This window comes from Dreissena polymorpha, chromosome 7, assembly GCF_020536995.1.
Source record: "Dreissena polymorpha isolate Duluth1 chromosome 7, UMN_Dpol_1.0, whole genome shotgun sequence".
NCBI classification, from domain to species: Eukaryota; Metazoa; Mollusca; class Bivalvia; order Myida; family Dreissenidae; genus Dreissena; species Dreissena polymorpha.
In genome coordinates, this window is record NC_068361.1 from 50,335,360 (window position 1) to 50,355,603 (window position 20,244).

At 34.2% G+C, this 20,244-nt stretch overlaps 1 protein-coding gene and 1 long non-coding RNA gene across 2 annotated transcripts in view; both read left to right on the forward strand.

The window, feature by feature from the left end:
• LOC127839696 (uncharacterized) overlaps positions 1–20,244 on the forward strand; it is a 30,544-nt gene that overhangs the window by 7,593 nt on the left and 2,707 nt on the right. The window contains exons 8-14 of the mRNA XM_052368080.1: positions 773–902; positions 1,652–1,762; positions 2,376–2,573; positions 2,935–3,032; positions 16,909–17,005; positions 18,744–18,947; positions 19,293–19,390. Of these exons, the coding sequence (XP_052224040.1) occupies positions 773–902; positions 1,652–1,762; positions 2,376–2,573; positions 2,935–3,032; positions 16,909–17,005; positions 18,744–18,947; positions 19,293–19,390 (936 nt within the window). The remainder of the gene's footprint in view (positions 1–772; positions 903–1,651; positions 1,763–2,375; positions 2,574–2,934; positions 3,033–16,908; positions 17,006–18,743; positions 18,948–19,292; positions 19,391–20,244) is intronic.
• On the forward strand, positions 5,230–11,345 carry LOC127839438 (uncharacterized). The gene is made up of 3 exons (XR_008030350.1): positions 5,230–5,318; positions 8,239–9,328; positions 9,747–11,345. It is a non-coding gene; the product is annotated as an uncharacterized LOC127839438 (long non-coding RNA).

Consider the following 20,244-nt stretch of genomic DNA (forward strand, 5'->3'; position numbering starts at 1 on the left):
AAACATTTACCATAGTCCAATATAGCCATTAGATGTATCTTTTGACGATTTGAAAACCTAAAAATTATAAAGCGTTGCAAGGCGAAACGATTGAATAATTTGGAGAGTTCTGTTGTTGTCGTTTAAATTTACGAAACTACGAAGATTGCTTATATAAGGTATAAAATACTTATGCTGTGTATACACGGCAGAATAGCCGAGAGGGCTAATGCGATTTTACTTCAGACTATCTTCAGGACTCCGGGGGTCACTGGTTCGAGCCCTGGTTCCGGCTACTTTTTTTCCTTGTTTTAATTTTAGTCTTGACTTTTTACTGGAGCTTTTAAGATCCAATGTTTACATTTAGCTATATAAAGCATTTAATGACAAACTTCAAAATATGCCAAAATCTGTGAAAAGGCCCCTTTAAGAGCGTATTCGGTCGGTCACTGTTTGAAGTCATTGGTAGTCGTAACAAATGACTTCGTCATAGGTTAACCAATTCCGACAGGAATGACTCTTTAACAAACGTCTTCAAATATTTTGAATAGCAATGGAACGTTGTTAAAGTTGTCATACCTTGAAACAATCGGTAGTTTTTGAAATATATGTACACAAATTATAATTTGATGAACAATGTACACATGTTCAACATTTATTAACATAAATATGCTGTGGAAGATTCTGTATTTTGGGATAACTTTAGAAAGAACAGTTAAGCATATTATTAGGTCGTTCAAGTGTGTTGGCTTTGACTGAAACTGTTATACATAATGATAGCACACGTTTTCAGTTTTTCGCCGACCCACGCAATGAAACTTCGTTGGAACCGAAAGACGGAGATTATTTGGATATAATTGGAGAAGCACAACATCTCAGCTTCCATGATGTACAAATTGTAAACGCCATGTATAAGTGCAAAGGTTGGACTTAACTTGATAAGGCTATTAAACTTAAAGTACTTCTAAGGAAGTCATGTGTGTCACCATCTTTTGTGTATCGTACGTCCTATAAGACTTTTTTATACATGTTTAGGACATTGTTTTAATATGATATGATTTTTCATTGAAAGGTTAGATCAATAGCTAATTACAAAGGAACAATTGAACGTCATATGGTTTTAAGGGATTAACATGATTGGTTTTGAAAATATGTATTGACAAAGGGGTTACGAAACTAATCAGAATTGGAATTTGTAAGTAAATATGCCTACCTATCCGGAAAATATTCTATTGAGTGCCTTTTAGCTTACCGATCGTCATCAAACATTCACATGGATAAAGTTTAGTTCAATGCGCACTTGTTGGTATGTGTACGTATACACGTATTTCAACGTCTTGATATAGGACAAATAACAAGCTTTAAGTTTAAATTTAAAAAAGTGTCCATAAGTCTGAACCCACAAATACTCTAACAAAGTTAAAACTGCTTAGTAATGTGTGCACTTAATCCGTGTTCCAACGCAAATCTCTTGAATTTAAACAAACAACAACAAAATTTGCTAATAAAGATTGCATGTTACACATACATTAGAATCATTGAACGAAGAATGAGCAACACCGCCATTTTATAGTTCATTTCTTATTACAATATTCCTCTTTGTATCGACCCACTTGGATTTGCACAAACGTTTTAGGGACTTTTCTTGATTTGTGCATACCTGCTGTTGTAGAGAAATGTGCTCACGTAGAATGCCCGAAGGGTGCATTCGTGGGGAAAAACTGCGAATGCTTCTGCCAGGGACTCCCCGAAGATCCGGTACAACGATGCAACAACGCGAGAAGTATGGACGTAACGGTTGAAAAAATATAAAGATCTAAACAAATCGCAATAGTATACATTATTTCAAAATTTCATTTGTTTTCAAAGGCTGTTGGTTAATGTAAAAAAAGTTATAAACTTCTGCATGGCCATCTGTATATAACTGTCAAATAAATATGCTAATACTTTGCAAGTAGTGGATGGAAAATTGACTTCGATTTGAATTCGTTCGTACACCTATTTTTCCCTAGCTGCAGATTTACCATTGCTTTAACCGGTTAAGTTTAAGTATGCATGTGATTTAAGAAACACGTGTGTGCTGTGTGAAGTAATATCTACATTTAAATATCGCACAATTGCGATTAAATTGCAAACTTTACATTTCTACTAAAAGCTCATTCTCAAAAAGCTCTAAAGTAAGTGTGGAGTTAATATTTTTTTCAGTATTCATATAAATAGCATTGTTAACAAAATAGTGTTTCAATTACAAATGCATTTTGGGTATTCCCTTAAATAAATTGTGTAACAGTGTTTGCGCGTGTTGTTTTTCTCTCACAAATGTCGCGTTTGGAGCCTTACATCACATATAAATGTGTCACGCTATACATATTTGTTTCTCTCACAAATTCCATCAGTGTTCTGCGCTGCCCCGGATATTGACTTGTCAACCTATCGGGTCTCCAACAAGAAGACAAAGATGGATGAACTATCAGGTACCCGGCATCCGAATGGAACTGTCCTCACAGTGCTGGATCTACGATGCTCCGAACGTGGAACCGGAAATTATACCTGCCAAGACGGTCAATGGGTTGCTAAAGTTAACTGCACTCAAGGTAATGCTCGGTTTGAAGATTCTTATTCTAGCAAAATGACAACAACCGAAACTACTTACTTGAAAAATGTGCTGCTTGTGGGAATGCAATAAGTAAGATTTATGACCGCCCAACTTTGAGATAAAAGTTAGGTTGAAATATGATGTTATAAACATACATTCCTTTATTATATGATTACCGATATTGGATTATAAGTATCATAAGAAAAAATAATAATGCATAATTATAAAATCAGGAGTAATATATACATTATATGTGCTCCATAACACCACTGTAGACGCATGCACAATTAGTAAGGTTATTTACGACGACACGCCTTAATATATACATGTATAAAGAAATACTTTTTGCTTTGATCTAGATCGATGTGTTTACGACAGGACCCGATATGTCTTCAAACCGAATATTCCTGCGGCCGAAGTTGGTCGAACCACGGAATACGTTAACTCAGGAACATTGGTAAGCTTTACGTTCTACGTAACGTTAATGTTGAGTATTGTTTTTAAATAGCATATGTTATTCCTGTAAAGACAAGTATTAAGCATTTATTTTCGCATATCGTTAGCTCAACAGCATTACATTTGCGCTGACGTTTATTGGTGGACATATTAATGCACATACGTTTAATTGCCATGTGCAGCACTTTTAAATGGAACATTAAGATAATCGCGTGTCCGATGGTCCGTCCCTCCGTCCGTCCGATTTTTGTGTGGCCCGCAACTCTTAAAGTATTTCTGGTAGTGTTATGGAACTATTGATATCATTTTAAGTTGAATGCTTCATATTTTATTCCGGATGTTTTCCAAATAATGAAATATGGTATTTTTATGAATTTGTTTTAATTGTTTCGCGCGTAACTTACTACGGGGTGCCGCTAAAAGTATGACACTACAAAACTTTTAATAAACATGTCTACAAGCGCAAATTATTATACTGCAAAACCGCAGTAATGGTCCTTATAAGCAAAATTGAATTCATGTTTTACTTCAGTCGTGCGTAACGCAATATATGATACTGCTAGAATGCTGAGACTTTGCAAACATATTTATAAACATGTGAACTAGCAATTCTCTATATTTCGACTCGGATTATACGACATAACGCCCCTTTTAGCAAAAAAAAGAAGATGTTTTTTAAAATCTATATAGTACGTAACCGAAAAGTTATTGGTGTCTCAGGTATGGAACTTAATAAATATTTAAACACGAATTTCATGTTACTTACCTGGGTTTTAGTTAAATGCTTCGTTCGCACTGAAGTGTGATTAGACACAAGCGCAACGATTGCCACAATTAACAAATCTCGGTTTTTCTCTGCAATTTCAGGCTGAGATACGATATGACGCGTGTCAGTGCATAATCTTAGCCTCTTTCCGCTTGAGTGTCATTTATTCAAGATTTTAGGATTCCGAAATCTGATCTCCATTTCATATACGATATCAGACGGTTCGATAATTGGGTTTTGAATTTGTCAAATATTGGGTCTCGATTCGATGATACGTTACCTTACGTTGATAAAGAATCAATTCGCTTCATTGTGAAGCGATTCGATTTCGATTGTAATATCCTTGTCTTTTAATCGATTGTTTTCACGATGAGACCACGACTGGAAACGAATGATATCAATATAGCCTCATCGATAATTGTTTTTATTAATTCTTAAGATCGAAATAGAAGGTAAAAGAACGTAAAGTGTTTTGTGCACACTATCAACTGCGATCACCACGACTTTAAAGTACGATTTTTTTAACATCAAATTTGACACGATTTTTTCAATTTCTGATTATACCCGATAAGATCGGATAAGATCACCACGATCTTTTCATTCGTGAGGCCAATCATTATAGTGGAAACGTAGCATTAACTTTTCGACCATAGTGTAATTTTGAGACAAGAGTTAAATGTGGGGATATGATTGTCTTATGGATACATGTATAAGTCTCATGGAATATCACTGACAGAATGATATTGCATCCAGCATATATTCTTTATGGTATAAATGCACTGCCACTGGTAAGACGAATAATACCAAGTTTATTTGCAGGGAACACGTAAAGTGTGTTATTTTTAAATATAATTTTTAGTATCGTGGTACAATTTGACAGACATATGGCCTAGTATCACAAACATACTTACGTCGATATTTTGACTCAACTTTGAGATTTTGCTCAACTTTTGAGATGAGTGTAAACAGCTTGCTCAAGTTGGTGATCACAAAACGTTTTTAAGTACTGAGTCAGACTCATCTCTGAGTTTGAGCAAAAATAATTGAGCAAGCGTTCGACCTGTCTCAAGTTATAAAGCAGTACTCAAACATGGCCGCTTTTGTTGAACGCATTCAACGTTTACGAGGACGTTAGCCGATTTAACGCGTTTTGAGGACAGCAGCAACCCTTAAGAAAAAGTAAGCGATATATATCGATTTCACCCGGAAACTATTTATTTATTTCATTGTTGGATTGCTGATTTATGAATTGGACGCACCGACTCGTCGTTCATTGCCGATGCAATATTTGCGGTCAGTTTTGATAGTAAATAGGGCAAAGAAACCTTTGTTTTACAGGGTCCATTATAATTGCTAAATTGCATTGATTTTCAAATGGAAAATACGTAGAATTTAACCCCAAAACGTATAGAGTAGTTCCCCTTTGTTAACATAGCATTTGACAACACATGCCTTGGTTTTAGCAAAACTTTTTAACGATGAATGTTTTAATACTATATAAATACAATCTTACAATAATAAGTAAGTTTTATCTAAAATTCTGGTGTTTCTTAATATATTATTTATGTTTACTCATTCTATTACTGCCAACGTGTATTTATCGATGTATCGTGAAAGTACCTCTTCTCGCACCTCGCCTCTTCTCGAACCTTTCATTTGTTTACATTTTATGCGCATGCGCGCACGCGCACAACGTCATCGTTTTGTGGGTACCTACGTATTGTTTACGACGACTCGCGCGTAGCTGTCAATCTCCGAAAATGCGTCACAAACAGGTAAAATAAGTGTATTAAACATAAAATACGTAAAAATCATTGTTTTTATTAATGCTTTTTTACCTATAATATGATTTTCATGTAAAAACCTATAAAACATGGTCTAACTTTCGATCTCAACTATGCTTGACAAAAAACACTTTTCGTCTGCGGCAACAAGTCACGTGACCATGGTCAAATCATGTGACAAAGCTATTATTAAACGAAGTAAAATGTTGCATGTCACTAATTGTTGCAACTTAAAACATATGTTTCTGATTGTGTTTTTGTAACTTTTTATTTAATATTTGTCCAACAATTTTCAGAAATTCCCAATGAAAAGAGTTAAACAAACATAAGGGGTACTCTCCATCAGCACTCACAAATGCTTACAAACTTGTAAAAGAAACGGGGATCCCTATTAAAACTGCTGCTAGACAGTATGGAGTGCCACATAACACCCTTCGCGATAGGGTAAAAGGCCGCGTGGATCCAGAAACCACGATGACAGGTTCTGGTCCACTATTTACATTGGAAGAGGAGGCAAAGTTAGTAGCACATATTAAACTGATGGCTGATTTGGGGTACGGTTTTACCATAACAGAAGTGGTCTCAAAAGCAAGTGACTATGCAGTCTTTCTTAAGAAGAGAACACGGGACAAACCATTGACCGTGAAATGGTTTAAGGGCTTGCGCAACAGGTGGCTGGAGCTCAGAGTCATAAAACCTAGGGGGTTAGCTAAATGTAGGGCAGAAGCTACCAATGAACAAGCTGTTGAAAGCTATTTCACAAATTTAGAAAATGTGCTGAAAAGTAAAAACCTTATTGACAAACCTGAGTGTATATATAACATAGATGAAAAAGGGTTTCAAACTGAACATGCCCCACCATACATAGTAAGTGGTAATGCATCAGCTCCCGCAATCACCTCTTCACGGACAGCAACAACCACGGTCATTGGTGGCGGTAACGCAATTGGGACACAGATTCCTCCCTTCTTTGTTTTCAAGGGTGCGAGAATGAATGAAACATTAATGCAAGGTGCTTCTTCAGGATCAGATGCAATTATGTCAAAGACAGGCTGGTCTAATTCAAGCATTTTTTTGGAATATTTACAATCCCACTTCATCAAGTACATTCAAAGATCTGATCCTAATCAGCAAATTATCATACTATTTGACGGCCACAAATCTCACATCAATGTCCCTGTGTTGGAATGGGCAAAGAAAAACAACATAATTTTGTTTGTCCTTCCAGCACATACATCTCACGTGCTTCAACCCCTTGATGTAGCCTGCTATGGACCTCTGCAGAAAATATATAATTATGCATGTCAAAAATTTATTAGAGAACATCCATCTTCAAAAATCACAAGATACAATATTGCAGAATTAGCATCCAATGCATATGTGACAGCATTATCCGTGAATAGCCTGAGGGCTGCCTTTGAAAAGACTGGCATATTTCCATTCAATAGAACTGTGATAAGTGCTGACATTTTTAAGCCATCAATTCCTTATGTTGTTCCTCAAGAAAACACATTGTCTTCTGACACTCAGCCATGCATTGACAATTACTTTACAACTGCTGAAAACATAATTGAAATGAAGAAAGCACACCATACACTAAAAAAGACTTTAAGAAATCATGTGTCTGGTCAGGAAATAACCAGTGATTGCATAAATCAAGAAATATTATCACAGCCTTTACCACGTTCCAAAGATACACCAGTCTTTCCTATCAACAAAAGAAAACAAACAAAAACAAATGAAACAAATGTCAATCAAAGTAATGTCCCCCTCCCAGAACCTCTTCCTGGACCTTCGCACATTGGCATCTGTGATACTGATAGTCAGTCTTCTGAAGATGATGTTTCTGAAGAAGACAAATGTTGTGTGTGTAAACTTTTTCAACCCAAGGAACTGAAAAACTGTGTTTCCCTTGTGTTAACAAAATGGGCACAATGTGATCACCAAAAACATTGGACACACTTGATTTATTGTTGCAAACAGAAAGTTGTTCGGCGGAATGATGTCTTCGAATGCCCATGTCATAAAAGTGAAGAGTAAAAATACTAAAATTGAAATAAAAACATATATTTGTTCTAAAAAACATTGTTATAAATCAAGTTTTAATGTTATTTTCTAGTTTCATAAAAAACTGAACAAAATCTGCTTAGAATTGTGAATTTAAATAGTAAACAATGAAGGGTTCGAAAGGAGGTACGATTGTTTTGGCGGCCATGACAGTTTTACATGATATGGTGGTGCTGAAAACTTTACGCAAATCTGTTAACAAAAGAGGATTTGCATAACAATTAAAGTTGTCAGGTATGTAGGAACAATTTATTTATCACATAAAACTCTTACAAATACGTTTTACTATTGCCAATTTTGTTTTTGACATGTCAAAAATTAAGAGGTTCGAAAGATGGTTCGTCCATGATAAATAAATGAAGACTGATTTACGCCACCCGCTTATGTTGAACGTGTAATACTTCAGGTTACAGTATACTAAATACTTTTGGCGTTTAATTCTATACCCTCTAAAAACAAAATCGTCATTTATTTGATGACACAATTCTCTGTATGGGCACTTGCCATGACTTTATTATTGAACATGTCTGTGTGCATGTGGTAGGGAAAACATTGCTGCATACTAGTAGAAATTCACTGTTTTGCTTTAGGTTGAAGACGGTATAGTACCAGAAAGGCCGTTAACCAAGAAGGCCTTCTCAAAAAGGCCGCATAAGTGAACCAAAAAGGTGTTGGCGGGATACCATCATCAACTGGAGATAAGCCGGTAAGAAGATGACCATAAAACAGTGACCCTTGATTCGCGTAGAGTTCTTTCTTACATACCACATGACCTATGTTTTTTATTGTCATTGTGAAGCAAATACAATAATCTGTGTTCTAATTCCTTTTGTATCCATTCATAAAATTAATGATTACATCATGTTCATGAAAATGAATGTGACATCAAAATACTGTTTGTGTTTGCTATTTTCAACAAGTTTATATTATGGGTGAGTAAAGTAGATTGTATGTTGTGTCATTACTATAAAGATTGTCACTTGTGCTTATTTGTATAATTGACTAGCTTGTATGTTTTATTTTGGGTAATATCATAGCAATTAATGTCAGTACATTCACATTGGATCATTTTAATAATTTGAAATTGAAAATGATCAAGCCTCATACAGGCTCAATTGGTCATTGTCGGCTCGGGTACTACTGACATGTACCTGGGGTACTTTTAAGTATACTTAAATGTACCCCAGGGAACAGTTTCAATAAACATCGTAGTACATATATACAATACGATACATTTTTCGAAGATGCATAATTGCTTAAGTCAATATCATATGTGTCATGTTCTGAGACTTTTGGTACTAATTCGGCAAGCGTCATAATGAGAAAACTCATTCGAAATGACATCACTTAACTTGCGCTGAATTTTGATACATTGCCTAAGGTTTTCTGTGATTTTACCATTTATCTTATTTAAGTTATATAAATATCGGCATAGACTAGTACTTGAAATAAGTTTTTAGCAAACAAATAGTTGATTTTGACCTTTTAATGTCAATGAGCTGAGTTATTACTTCCCTTTTACCAAAGTCGGCCACCAAATATTTCAATGAGCTGACTTGTTACTCCCCTTTTAACGAATTTGGCAAGGGCTAGTTTATAGCCACACACACTTTTTCAACTCATGTTGATACCGTTTTCAGCTCGATGCTAATAATAATGTTTGAATTCGTCTTTGAAAAGGTAAGTGTTATTCTTTTAATCAAATTCAATTTTTTTATGTCCAAAATATTTACAAAATACAATATATTTACAACTGAAAACGAAAGTAAAAATGGCGACCGTGACATTTTCCAGTTCCTTATATTTGGTTTACATTAAGTTAATAAATGAAGTTCTTATTTGTTTTATTATAATTGATTGTGAAATTCCATCACTTAATTATTTATATTTCCCACCTAAATTTGTTTTAAAAAATAAAATCACAGTTTTGTTTTGGATAAATTCCTATCAGGAAATTCCCCTATACTCATTGTTTGTCACTGTATAAAAGTAAAAGTGCAATTTAAATTTTATGTTGCCATTTAGCAGCATAATGACCTCAATTTGCTTAATTTCATGAAAACTGATTAAATCTCATTTTTGTTTTACATGTACACAGAATAACATCAGACATGCCAGCTGGAAGATAAAAAGCCACACAGGGTCAATGTGCAGAAGATGTCAAGTAATACTTGACCTTCTTGGGAAGAAGTTTCATAAGCTATTGTATACCAATCAAACAGGAAACACTAAGCCTCTCTGCTCAATGCCTGTGCTATAAGAGGAAGAATAAGAATGCTGTGCAAAAGGAACTATTCCTGTCTATCCCACTTGCAGATGTAGCAATGCCAACAATATGTGACTAATAACTCATAGTACACCTAGTTGCTGTAATATTTTCAAATCATGAGCAGTCTATCATTATGTGCTGCAACAATTGTAGATTTAAGAGTTATAAACTTCCTCAAGACCGCACTCATATTTATTGAATATGTTTGAATGTATAATACATTTTACAAATACTCATTTTATTATGCATTTTTTTTAATTATTTTAATTCATTCTAATATTACATGTCAACTTAAACAACTGTATGCATTTTTAATTTTTACAATAGTAACCATGGCGACCACAAAGTTGTGATCATTGCCATGCAACTAACACTTAAAAATAAATGATTCCTGAATGTATTGTCATTTAATAGGTTTTAAGATAGCCATGTGTAAACTAATTGTACGATTAAATGAATATTAAACAAATCTGAGAAAATTATGTTTGTCTATGTATATACTTAATTAAATGGGATCTGTTTTAATTCTTTAAAGATGTATATAATACTTGAATTACAATTAAATCTGAATTGCTAAGAGATTTAAAAATGCAATTTGTTATAACATTGCTTTTTGTGTTTGTTTTTTTACAAGGTTTAATAAACATAATATTTAATGTTCACGTCTTTTAAATACATTATTTTATTTTCACCTCTTTCAAAAAAATGATGTTGTGTATAGATCTTGGTTTCCATGGTTACAGTACAATTAAACATTGAGATTCTTTGTAAACAATCACTGATGATTTTTGGAAAATATAATGGTGCAGTTTGTAAGACATATTTTGTAGTGTCATTCAATTTGTTAAAATTTGCTAGTTGTAGGTAATCTTATCCGATCCAAATGTTCTGCAAACGAATTTAGCGCAAATAACCACAAGAGTCTATATCTATTGAGATAGACATTATGACTTTGTATCTGCATTAGGTATGGAAGAATGTTTTTTTTTCAATATATCATTTATTAAACAAACAACAGTTAAAAAGTGCATTTCATACCCAAAATTTCAATAGTTTGAATTATTTAAGGTGTTTCCATGGTAACCAATAGACATTTTAAAATGTTTATAATGTTTTCTAATTCTTCAGAAGTATTAAGTATATCATATTATAACACCATATGTTACTGATTTATTCATGCACTTGTAGACGTATTATTAATGTATTAACATAATTTATTGACATGAAAATAAATCAAAAAATGTTTATTTTTTGTGTTTTAATAGGCATTTCTAAATCAGCCCTTTTAACCTTAAATTGATTTTTTGTGTGCAAAAATCTTAATTTTACCGTGTGCACCATACATGGAGCTTTCTGAAAATGTAAATAAGTCAATTAAGTCCATGTACCCCGTTTTGACCCAACACTCAGAACAGTCCACATATGATTAAAAATGTTGAGTACTTTATTAATGTCATTTGCATCTCTAACGACGTATACGTTTGATGAGCAAGGCGAGTTAGTTCGTCTACTTATTTCGATTACAAAATTCTCTCGTAAGTTAAAATTGTCGTACGATCGTTTATGAAACTGTCCCCGGGTACGGAAAATATACTAACATGTACCTGGCCTATTTAGACTGTACCCGAGTTTTATTCCCGCCCAAAATCAGATGCTGTAAATCAGGCTACGGAATACGAAAAAAATCTCTTTCAACAAACTCTGTCCCAACATGCATTTTTGAGTAGGAGTTTCGATAATATTGAGGCCTTTCTATAGAATATTGACATAAATGCAAACATTATTAATTTGAAAAAAATGCCGACAATGATCAATTAAGCTTTATAATTCCTGGGTATGTTTCAGTATATTTTTTGTACCCTGGGTACATTTAAGTATACTTAAATGTACCTGGGTTACATGTTAGTAGTACCCGAGCTCACAATGACCAATCGAACCTCATATAGACCCTTACCTAGGCTAATACAACAAGATTTCGAATAGACATCCATGTTAGAGCTTTAATATTTAGAATAATCTTAAGTTGTATAAACAAAATTGGGTTAATGTCCATTACATTATATTTATTTTATCTCCAATTGTTATTCACAGTTGAATAAAATTGTATTGATACTTTCAGATTTCCACAAGAACCAGCTTTTCTGCTTTTGAAGCAGGAATTTTACTGGAAATGTTGGCTTCCAAATGTAGTTGGAGCAGTAGACGGGAGTGTAATTCTAATTATAAAACCAGCTGAATCTGAAGAAGCTGATGTGTGAAGGAAAGGGTTTATTAACATTACTGAGCGGCTGTCATTGATGCCAACATGAGGTAAATGTAAATGCAGTGTTATGATTCATCACCTTATAATAAAATTTGATAAGAAAGCTGAGAAATACCATAGCTGATTGAACTAAGCGTAATGCTTATCATCGTTGACATAAAATAATGATTATTGTATGTACATGCACAAATAACATTAACTACCACAAACTGACACCATGAGGACTGTGTAATCAAGCTTCTTTTCGTTAATGTTTAAGCAAATTCAGCTATCAGTTATATCTTGAAAAATTGTCTTAAGTAACACATTAACTCTTCTTTATGGTTCATTGATGCTGTGTAAAGATGGCCTAGTGCTACATATGATGCTTCGGTGTTTCATAGCAGTGGCTTAAAGATAACGTGTTGCATTAATTCACAAAATAGATCAATTCACAGCAATATCTGAACATTTTATTTGAACTCTTAAATAAACATTTTGCTTGTCCTCTTTTTATGAAAGTAATTGTTCCAGTGTATTTAAATGGCATTGTGCATAAATGGCTAATACAGACACAAATAACGTGTTTCATAGGCTATTGACATTTTTTATAAATGAACATACAGTATAACTTTATATTGACACAAAATAAACCTCGGTGGAAACAGCACAATTTTGTCAATTAAAATGTAAAAAATTGTTTTTTTATTTTTTAAGGAGGGCAATTTTATTAATTCTTAGTGCTATGTTAAAGAAAGACTTGTGATATTTTTTTAGATGCCTGCATCGCACTGGTGGATGCCTGCCTTTCCAAGCCAAATGAGTGCTGTGAAACAGCGAATGCTGTGAAACAGCAAAAATTTGCATGCGCCTGCACAACCTGTGCTTGGAATTATTCATTCCGCTGATAGAGGTTGAAGTTTTGGACATGATGGATCCTGCGGTTACAAACAACGCACCAGTAAAGAGAGCAGCAGTCAATAAGAGGCAGCAGCTGATCGAACTGTTTAGTTGAAAATATCGTAAAGTGATAGTTATATATAGGATCTGGCACGAGTTGTCATATTATACCATATTTTATTAAACTCGTCCAGGAATTTTGTTAGTAAGCTCGCCTTTTATGAAATGACGAGTGTCAGATCTTTTTTTATCACATGCTTTTAAATGAGCAAATTAAATAAATATTTACGCAAACATAATGATAAATCTCGAATGTTGTTTACATTTTGTGACGTCATTTGACGTAGCAACGTCATTTCAGCAAAATAACAAAATGCGATTGGTCAATCAAACAAAAACTTAGCCAATAAAAACACTTAAAAAGTATATAACACATGTGTAAGATAAAAATATTTGTAATGGTTATATTACATGGGAAACAGGGTATGGCATGTGATAAAAATATTGAAAGTGATATATTGCCATAATATTTTATATTATCCAAATAGGAAGAGCTATATTACAAGCCAAATTATCAGTTTTTGCTTCCTCATGCTTTAGTTCAATTAAACATCCAATAATGGGATATAAGTTTGCGAAAGAAAGTGTAGTTAAATATATTTCATAATTATCCGAGCTGCAGAGCAGAAAAGATCTCCCTATTAACGCTTTTTCAAGTGATTTTTCTTTGCAAACTGACCATTGACTCTTATGGGTATTGGATATCAGTACTGAGAATTCTCAAAGTGACATTTACACGAAGGCTTTTAAATGTATGTTTACTTAATAATAGAGAGTGTTGAGTATATAAACATGGATATTATTGTCATATTAGAAGCTTGGTAAATAAACAAATATATTTGCCAAATGTTATAATTCATGTACTGAAAGACATCCTTGATATGATGCTTTGTTAAAGAATCAAGTCTTTAGTTACCCTAAAAACTATTATTTATGTTAAAACTGTTATTTACCGGTGCAATTTGTTTCGTAATTTTATAAACATATTTATGATGATAACATTTACTTGTTTTTATGCCCCGATCGATCGGGGGTATATTGTCTTTGGCCTGTCTGTCTGTCATTCTGTCCCAAAACTTTAACCTTGGTTAAAGTTTGATAACTTTTGCAATATGAAGATAGCAACTTCATATTTGGCATGCATGTGTATCTCATGGAGCTTCACGTTTTGAGTGGTGAAAAGTCACGGTCAAGGTCATCCTTTAAGGTCAAAGATCATTATATTTTTCTTTCCTGAAACTTTAACCTTCGTTAAAGTTTGGTCATAACTTTTTGAATATTGACAATTGCAAATGGATATTTGGCATGCAGCTGCACATTTTGCGTGGTGAAAGGTCAAGGTCATCATTCACGGTCAAAAGTAAAAAAATACAATCCAAGGGAAGTAATAACCTTTAAAAGGGAGATAATTTCTAAACCTGCCAAATTATTATTTATATATTGACATTTGATTTCAAAGCGGCGCAATAGGAGGCATTGTGTTTCTGACAAACACATCTCTTGTTTTATAACAGTTGCAATTTCATGTGTATTCAATGAATAAAACATTAAGAACATTCATATTTATTGAGAGTTATTTATAATATTTAGAGAGTACAATATACACATCATGTCATATCAGTAAATACATATTAAGATTTCTGGAAATAATTGAACGTTGAAATATTTCTTTTTTTAAAGACACGAGTTGGGCACGAGTTCTTCATCCAAATTTTTGTTTATGTCCCGAAGAATGTCATTTCTGGTTCTGGACTCATTAAGCATTTGTTCTGGGTTTATGTGAAGCTGTGTCTTCATGCTTGACATGTCACTGCAAGTAAATAAATTTAACAGTTTAAATTGTATTTATTCCAAAAAGATATGTATTAGACAAAACATACAGATATTTAATGTATCATGCATGTGTGGTTGTTGAAAATAACACAAACCATTAAAAATAAGACTTCAATGCTTCATGAACTGGTTTTGGTTCTAATAGTTTTTGTATCATGAAATTTAACTAGCCTTACGAAATTAACATGTGCATGTGACTCTCATGCCATACATTCCAATTACGTCATTAAGTATATAAATGTTGAAAAAGAATTTAAAAGAAGAAACCGTCGGAGACGGGTGATGCTCCCCAAAGTTTTTTTTTGTCACAATATTGCACTTTATATTCAGATAAAAAAATAAGGCTTGAGGGGCATAACTTTGGACAGAATAATACGATGGATGGTTTAGCGACTTGAAAATTTCGAAGGGCCATAACTCTCTAAATAAATCATCTAACCAGAACCCACAAATAACATGCGCATCTCCCCAAGGTAGTTAAGCTTCCCATAAAGCTTCATTGAATTCCAGTCAGTAGTTGGGGAGAAATAGCCCGGAAAAGAATTGCACTATATGTACAGTTTATAGAAAATTTTAAAGGGCCATAACTCTGCGAAAAATCATCCGACCATAACCGGCTGATAATATGCACATCTCCTGTTGGTAGTGAAGCTTCCCATAAAGTTTCATTGAATTCCCGTAATAAGTTGCTGAGAAATAGCTCGGACAAGAATTGCACTATATGTACAATGGAAAATTTCAAAGGGCCATAACTCTGTGAAAAATCATCCGACAAGAACCCGCTGATAATATGCACATCACCTCTTGGTAGTGAAGCTTCCCATAAAGTTTAATTGAATTCCGGTCATTAATTGCTGAGAAATAGCCCGGACAAAAATTTTGCACGAACGAACGGACACATGCACGGACAGACGAAGCGGCGACTATATGCTCCCCCAATTTTTTGGGGGGGAGCATAACAAACACAGACACACAAGTTTACACCCTGGATAATTGATTATTTATGTTTAAACAACAAAGCAGCAATAATGTATCCCTATATTACAGATATCCACAAAACCCACAATTTAATATACCAGACATACTAATTAATAGTCATAGACTAAGCATATATATAAACATAGTGCCATTTTATCATCAAACACCCAAGTTCTGTACAGTTTCTAGCATTTTCAATCTGCTTTATGTGTTAAACAAGACATGTGCCTGTTTAACGTGCTGATGGGTAGTAATTTTGCAAGGCAACTAGCCCAAACAGACTAATGCTTTAAAAATAAGAGCACCGCATAACGGTAGCCAACGCTCGGCTGCGGGTGCAGTATTAAATAAAGCGCATCGTAATGGTTTATTATTTTTTCAAACAGACAGAGTCTTTCGCTTTCAGAAAAATATCTGACCTCTAGAGGCATTTTCACTCTCGTAGACGAAAAAAAAAACCGACACTATTTCCCGTAAAAATGTTATAAATCAATCTCCTTTTGAAGAACGTCGCTTACATCTTTAACAAATAATAAATATTTGAGCTGAGTCGGAAAGTTGAGTCGATCTCAACTGAGATGAGTTTTGAGTTCGTTCGTGAGATCCCCGTCATACTCAATTCTCAGCTGAGTGGAAACTCAAATCTGATCTGCTGAGTTGAGTTTAAAACCTGAGAACGTTCGTGATACTAGGCCATAGTTTGAGACTTAACACGTGTCGGAGGATACTAACCGTGCAAAAGAACAGATCGTTGATTGGAACGTGATTTATAGCACATATTAATTGCCAGCCTTTGAACGGCCATTATTTTGATGAATTCTTATGGAAAGTCAAAATGATCCAAATACAGAAACCTATTAAAAAGTTAAAAACTGAGACACTAATGAAAGTTGCTTTAACCTTGCGTTAAAACACAACACATGGCAAGTGAATGGATAGCAAATGTATATCCTGGCTTATTTTATTTTCCTATTTAAGGTGCACGTAGAGTGCAGAGCATCAAAAGGGACCCAAGGTTATGATTCTGAATGCAGGGATTCCCGTTGGGTTCCAGCATTACAGAATTGCGACGCAGGTAAATAATTGCTGCAAAACACATTTCACATATGACATAAAATAGCATCATGAATGTAATATCAGTAATCGTTCCTCCATATATCCACTATCGATTGTAGATTATAAAACAGCAAATACCCAAAATCGTATCGGTAACATCAAACGTGCATAAATGTTTCAACAGTAGATGGTTAGAATACCAACAAAAAGATAGTAATATCAGTTACTTCAATAGAATTTTTGCCTCAGCTTTTGGTAGTTAGAGAATACAAAAAATAAAATAAACCACATTGGTAAGCTCTAAATTCTAAATCTTTTCTTCGGATTGGACGGAGCTGATAATAAACAAAAGTTATATACCATAGCAATCATCTTTACAGTCCTAACATTCTTGAAAATGAATTATACGATCGCAATTACGAACAACAATTATAAACCATAATCATTGTCTCTCAAGTTCAACCCGTTTTTCTTTGCAAGATTTAACCATTTTGCAGCGGAAGATTGTACGATTGAGATGACAAAAAAAAATCAAGCCTATAAATTCTTTTTTTTTCAGTGGTAGATTTAACAATATTGAAGTCCCAAAAATATACTCCTCAAAAATTAACTAGATAATCGCCGCGGGGTATTGGCTATGATTACCGCTAAACGACTGTGAGGTCGCGGGTTTGATTCCTACCTTTTTGGCGTTCTTTAGATCTCCCCCCAAAGACACTAAGTACTGTTTCCACCCAGGAAACGGACTCGATAGCGTTTTATTAAGCCTTTATGGGGCTTTCGATGCACTATAGCTAAAAAAACATTGGTTTAAACTTATAACCTGTAAAGTCAAAATATTGTCCTGTGATAGATTGAACGTTTGAAGATATGCTAAGACATTATAAACCATAGTAATTATCTGTAAAGCCAAACATTTTCTATAGCAGTACACTGAAATATCCATCAACCAAAAATAATGAAACCATATTTCTTACCTCTTTATTTGAAATATATGGTAGATGGAACGGTTGAGATTTCCAAACCGAAATGATATCCATATTGAATAGCTATCCTGTCAAAACCCTTTTCACATCTAAAAAGTGCGACAACGACAACGTGGACTTTCTTTTCAAAGCAAAAGTTAAAACGGATGGTAATGTCGTTATTAAGGATTTGACACGTGTTGTCATTTCATAACATAAACTAATATTTTTATTTGTTTATAAGATTCTGATTGTTGTCAAGAGGCTTATCAAAACAGATGCGTACTCATCATAGAGTTCATACGTGCATTACCATAGCACAGCTTAAACTGATTACTTAAAGATGGCAACAGTGGCATTTGGTTTTGAGAGTATATACATGAAAAGTGTTTGCAAGAGTACATCGCTATGTAATGTACCCTGTGTGTTTGCTCCTCAATGTGCCATTAACAGCAGTTGTAATATTTTGTAATATGCATAATTAATATGCATTTTCAAACGGATTACAAACAATGTTGATCTGCGTTTGTTCAAGTGCCTGTGTGCTGTATAATATAAGTATTCCTTATGTTTAAGAAGCACTCATCTTAACTATGGCACAATTGATCACAATTCCATACAACCAATAACAACCAAATAACTCTATGTCGGATCATGTCTTCTTAATTTGTTCTTGGTGTTCTTACTTTATATTGTTTCTCTGAAACAATTATTAAGCCTTTAACCCTACGTATTGTGTTATGGCGTACACATGTCAATATGTGTGTCTTTTTTACTTACGAATACCACTAGTGGTCTGTGATGCCCCGGATATTGACCTGTTCACTCACTCTGTGTATCAAATCAACAACAAGACAAAGATTGATGATCTATCTGGTACCCGTCATCCGGATGGAACTGTCCTCACTGTGGTGGACCTCCGGTGCTCTGAGCATGGAACCGGAAACTATACATGTCGAGACGGCCAATGGGTCACTAATGCTAACTGTAAGCCAGGTAATGCTCGGTTGTAGACTGTTATACTTACATAACGAAAAAAAAAAACCATACTACTTATGATTGCAAAATGTGCAGCATATTGGAATGCAATAAGTAAGATTAATTACGTCCTTACTATCTTGTTAAATCATACATTCCGTTATAATATGATGGTCGATATTGGTTGACTTATTTGAAAACACATGTATCATTAGAAAATAATGCAAAATAAAATTAAAGAGTCCTATTTACATTTTTGTGCTCCGGAATAAAACTGATGGCGCATGTACATTTGGTAAGGTTATTTTCGACGATATGCTTCATTATATATATGTTAAATAAACATGATCCGCTTTGATTTAGATCGATGTGTGTACGACAGGAACCGATATGTCTTCAAACCAAACAATCCTGCGGACGGAGTTGGTTTAACCACGGAATACGTTGACTCGGGAAGATTGGTTAGCTATACGTTCTACGTAACATTAATGTCGAGTAATTTCTCGTAATATCAAATGTCATTTCTTTAAAGAAAAGTAGTAAGCATTTATATTTGCATATATTAAGCTTATCAACATTAAATTTGCGCTGACGTTTATGCATGAGCATATTCATGTGCCCTTACGAAAACTATACATTTATTTGTAATGTGAACACTTTCAAATGGAGCATTTAGATTTTCTCTTGTCCTATCCTCCGTCCGTCCGATTTGTGTGTGGCACGCATCTCTATCAGTATTTATGGTAGTGTTATTGAACTATTAATAACATATTAAGTAGACTGCTTCGTTGTTTAGTTCGGATGTTTTCTAAATAATGAAGTTAGGTAATTTGTTTTATGAATTTGTTTTAATTGTGTCGCGCGTAACTTGCCACGTGTTGCTTCTAAAAGTACACTTTGCAAACCTTTATACAAACATGTTTACTTGTGCAATCTAATGTACTCAAAAACCACAATAAATGTCCTTTTGATCAAAATTCTCTGAAATTTCAGGCTTAGAAACGATATGACAAGTGTAAGTGCTTTATGCTACGCTTCTTAGCGCTCAAGTGCAATTTATTCACGATTTGAAAAATGCTCTATCTGAAAAGGTCTGATTTCCATTCCAGATACGATTTCCGAAGGTTCGATGGGTGGGTTTATTTACAATCCAATAAGTTTTAAACTGTCAATTTACACACACTATGTTTTAAAAGCCATGCCTCGAGTTTTCGTCCGTGTACTACGGACTTCATCAGCAGAATGAATATCTACTGTTGGGAAACACTAACACCGCTTATTGTCGGGGTGAGCTATGTTAACGTACAGTCCCAGG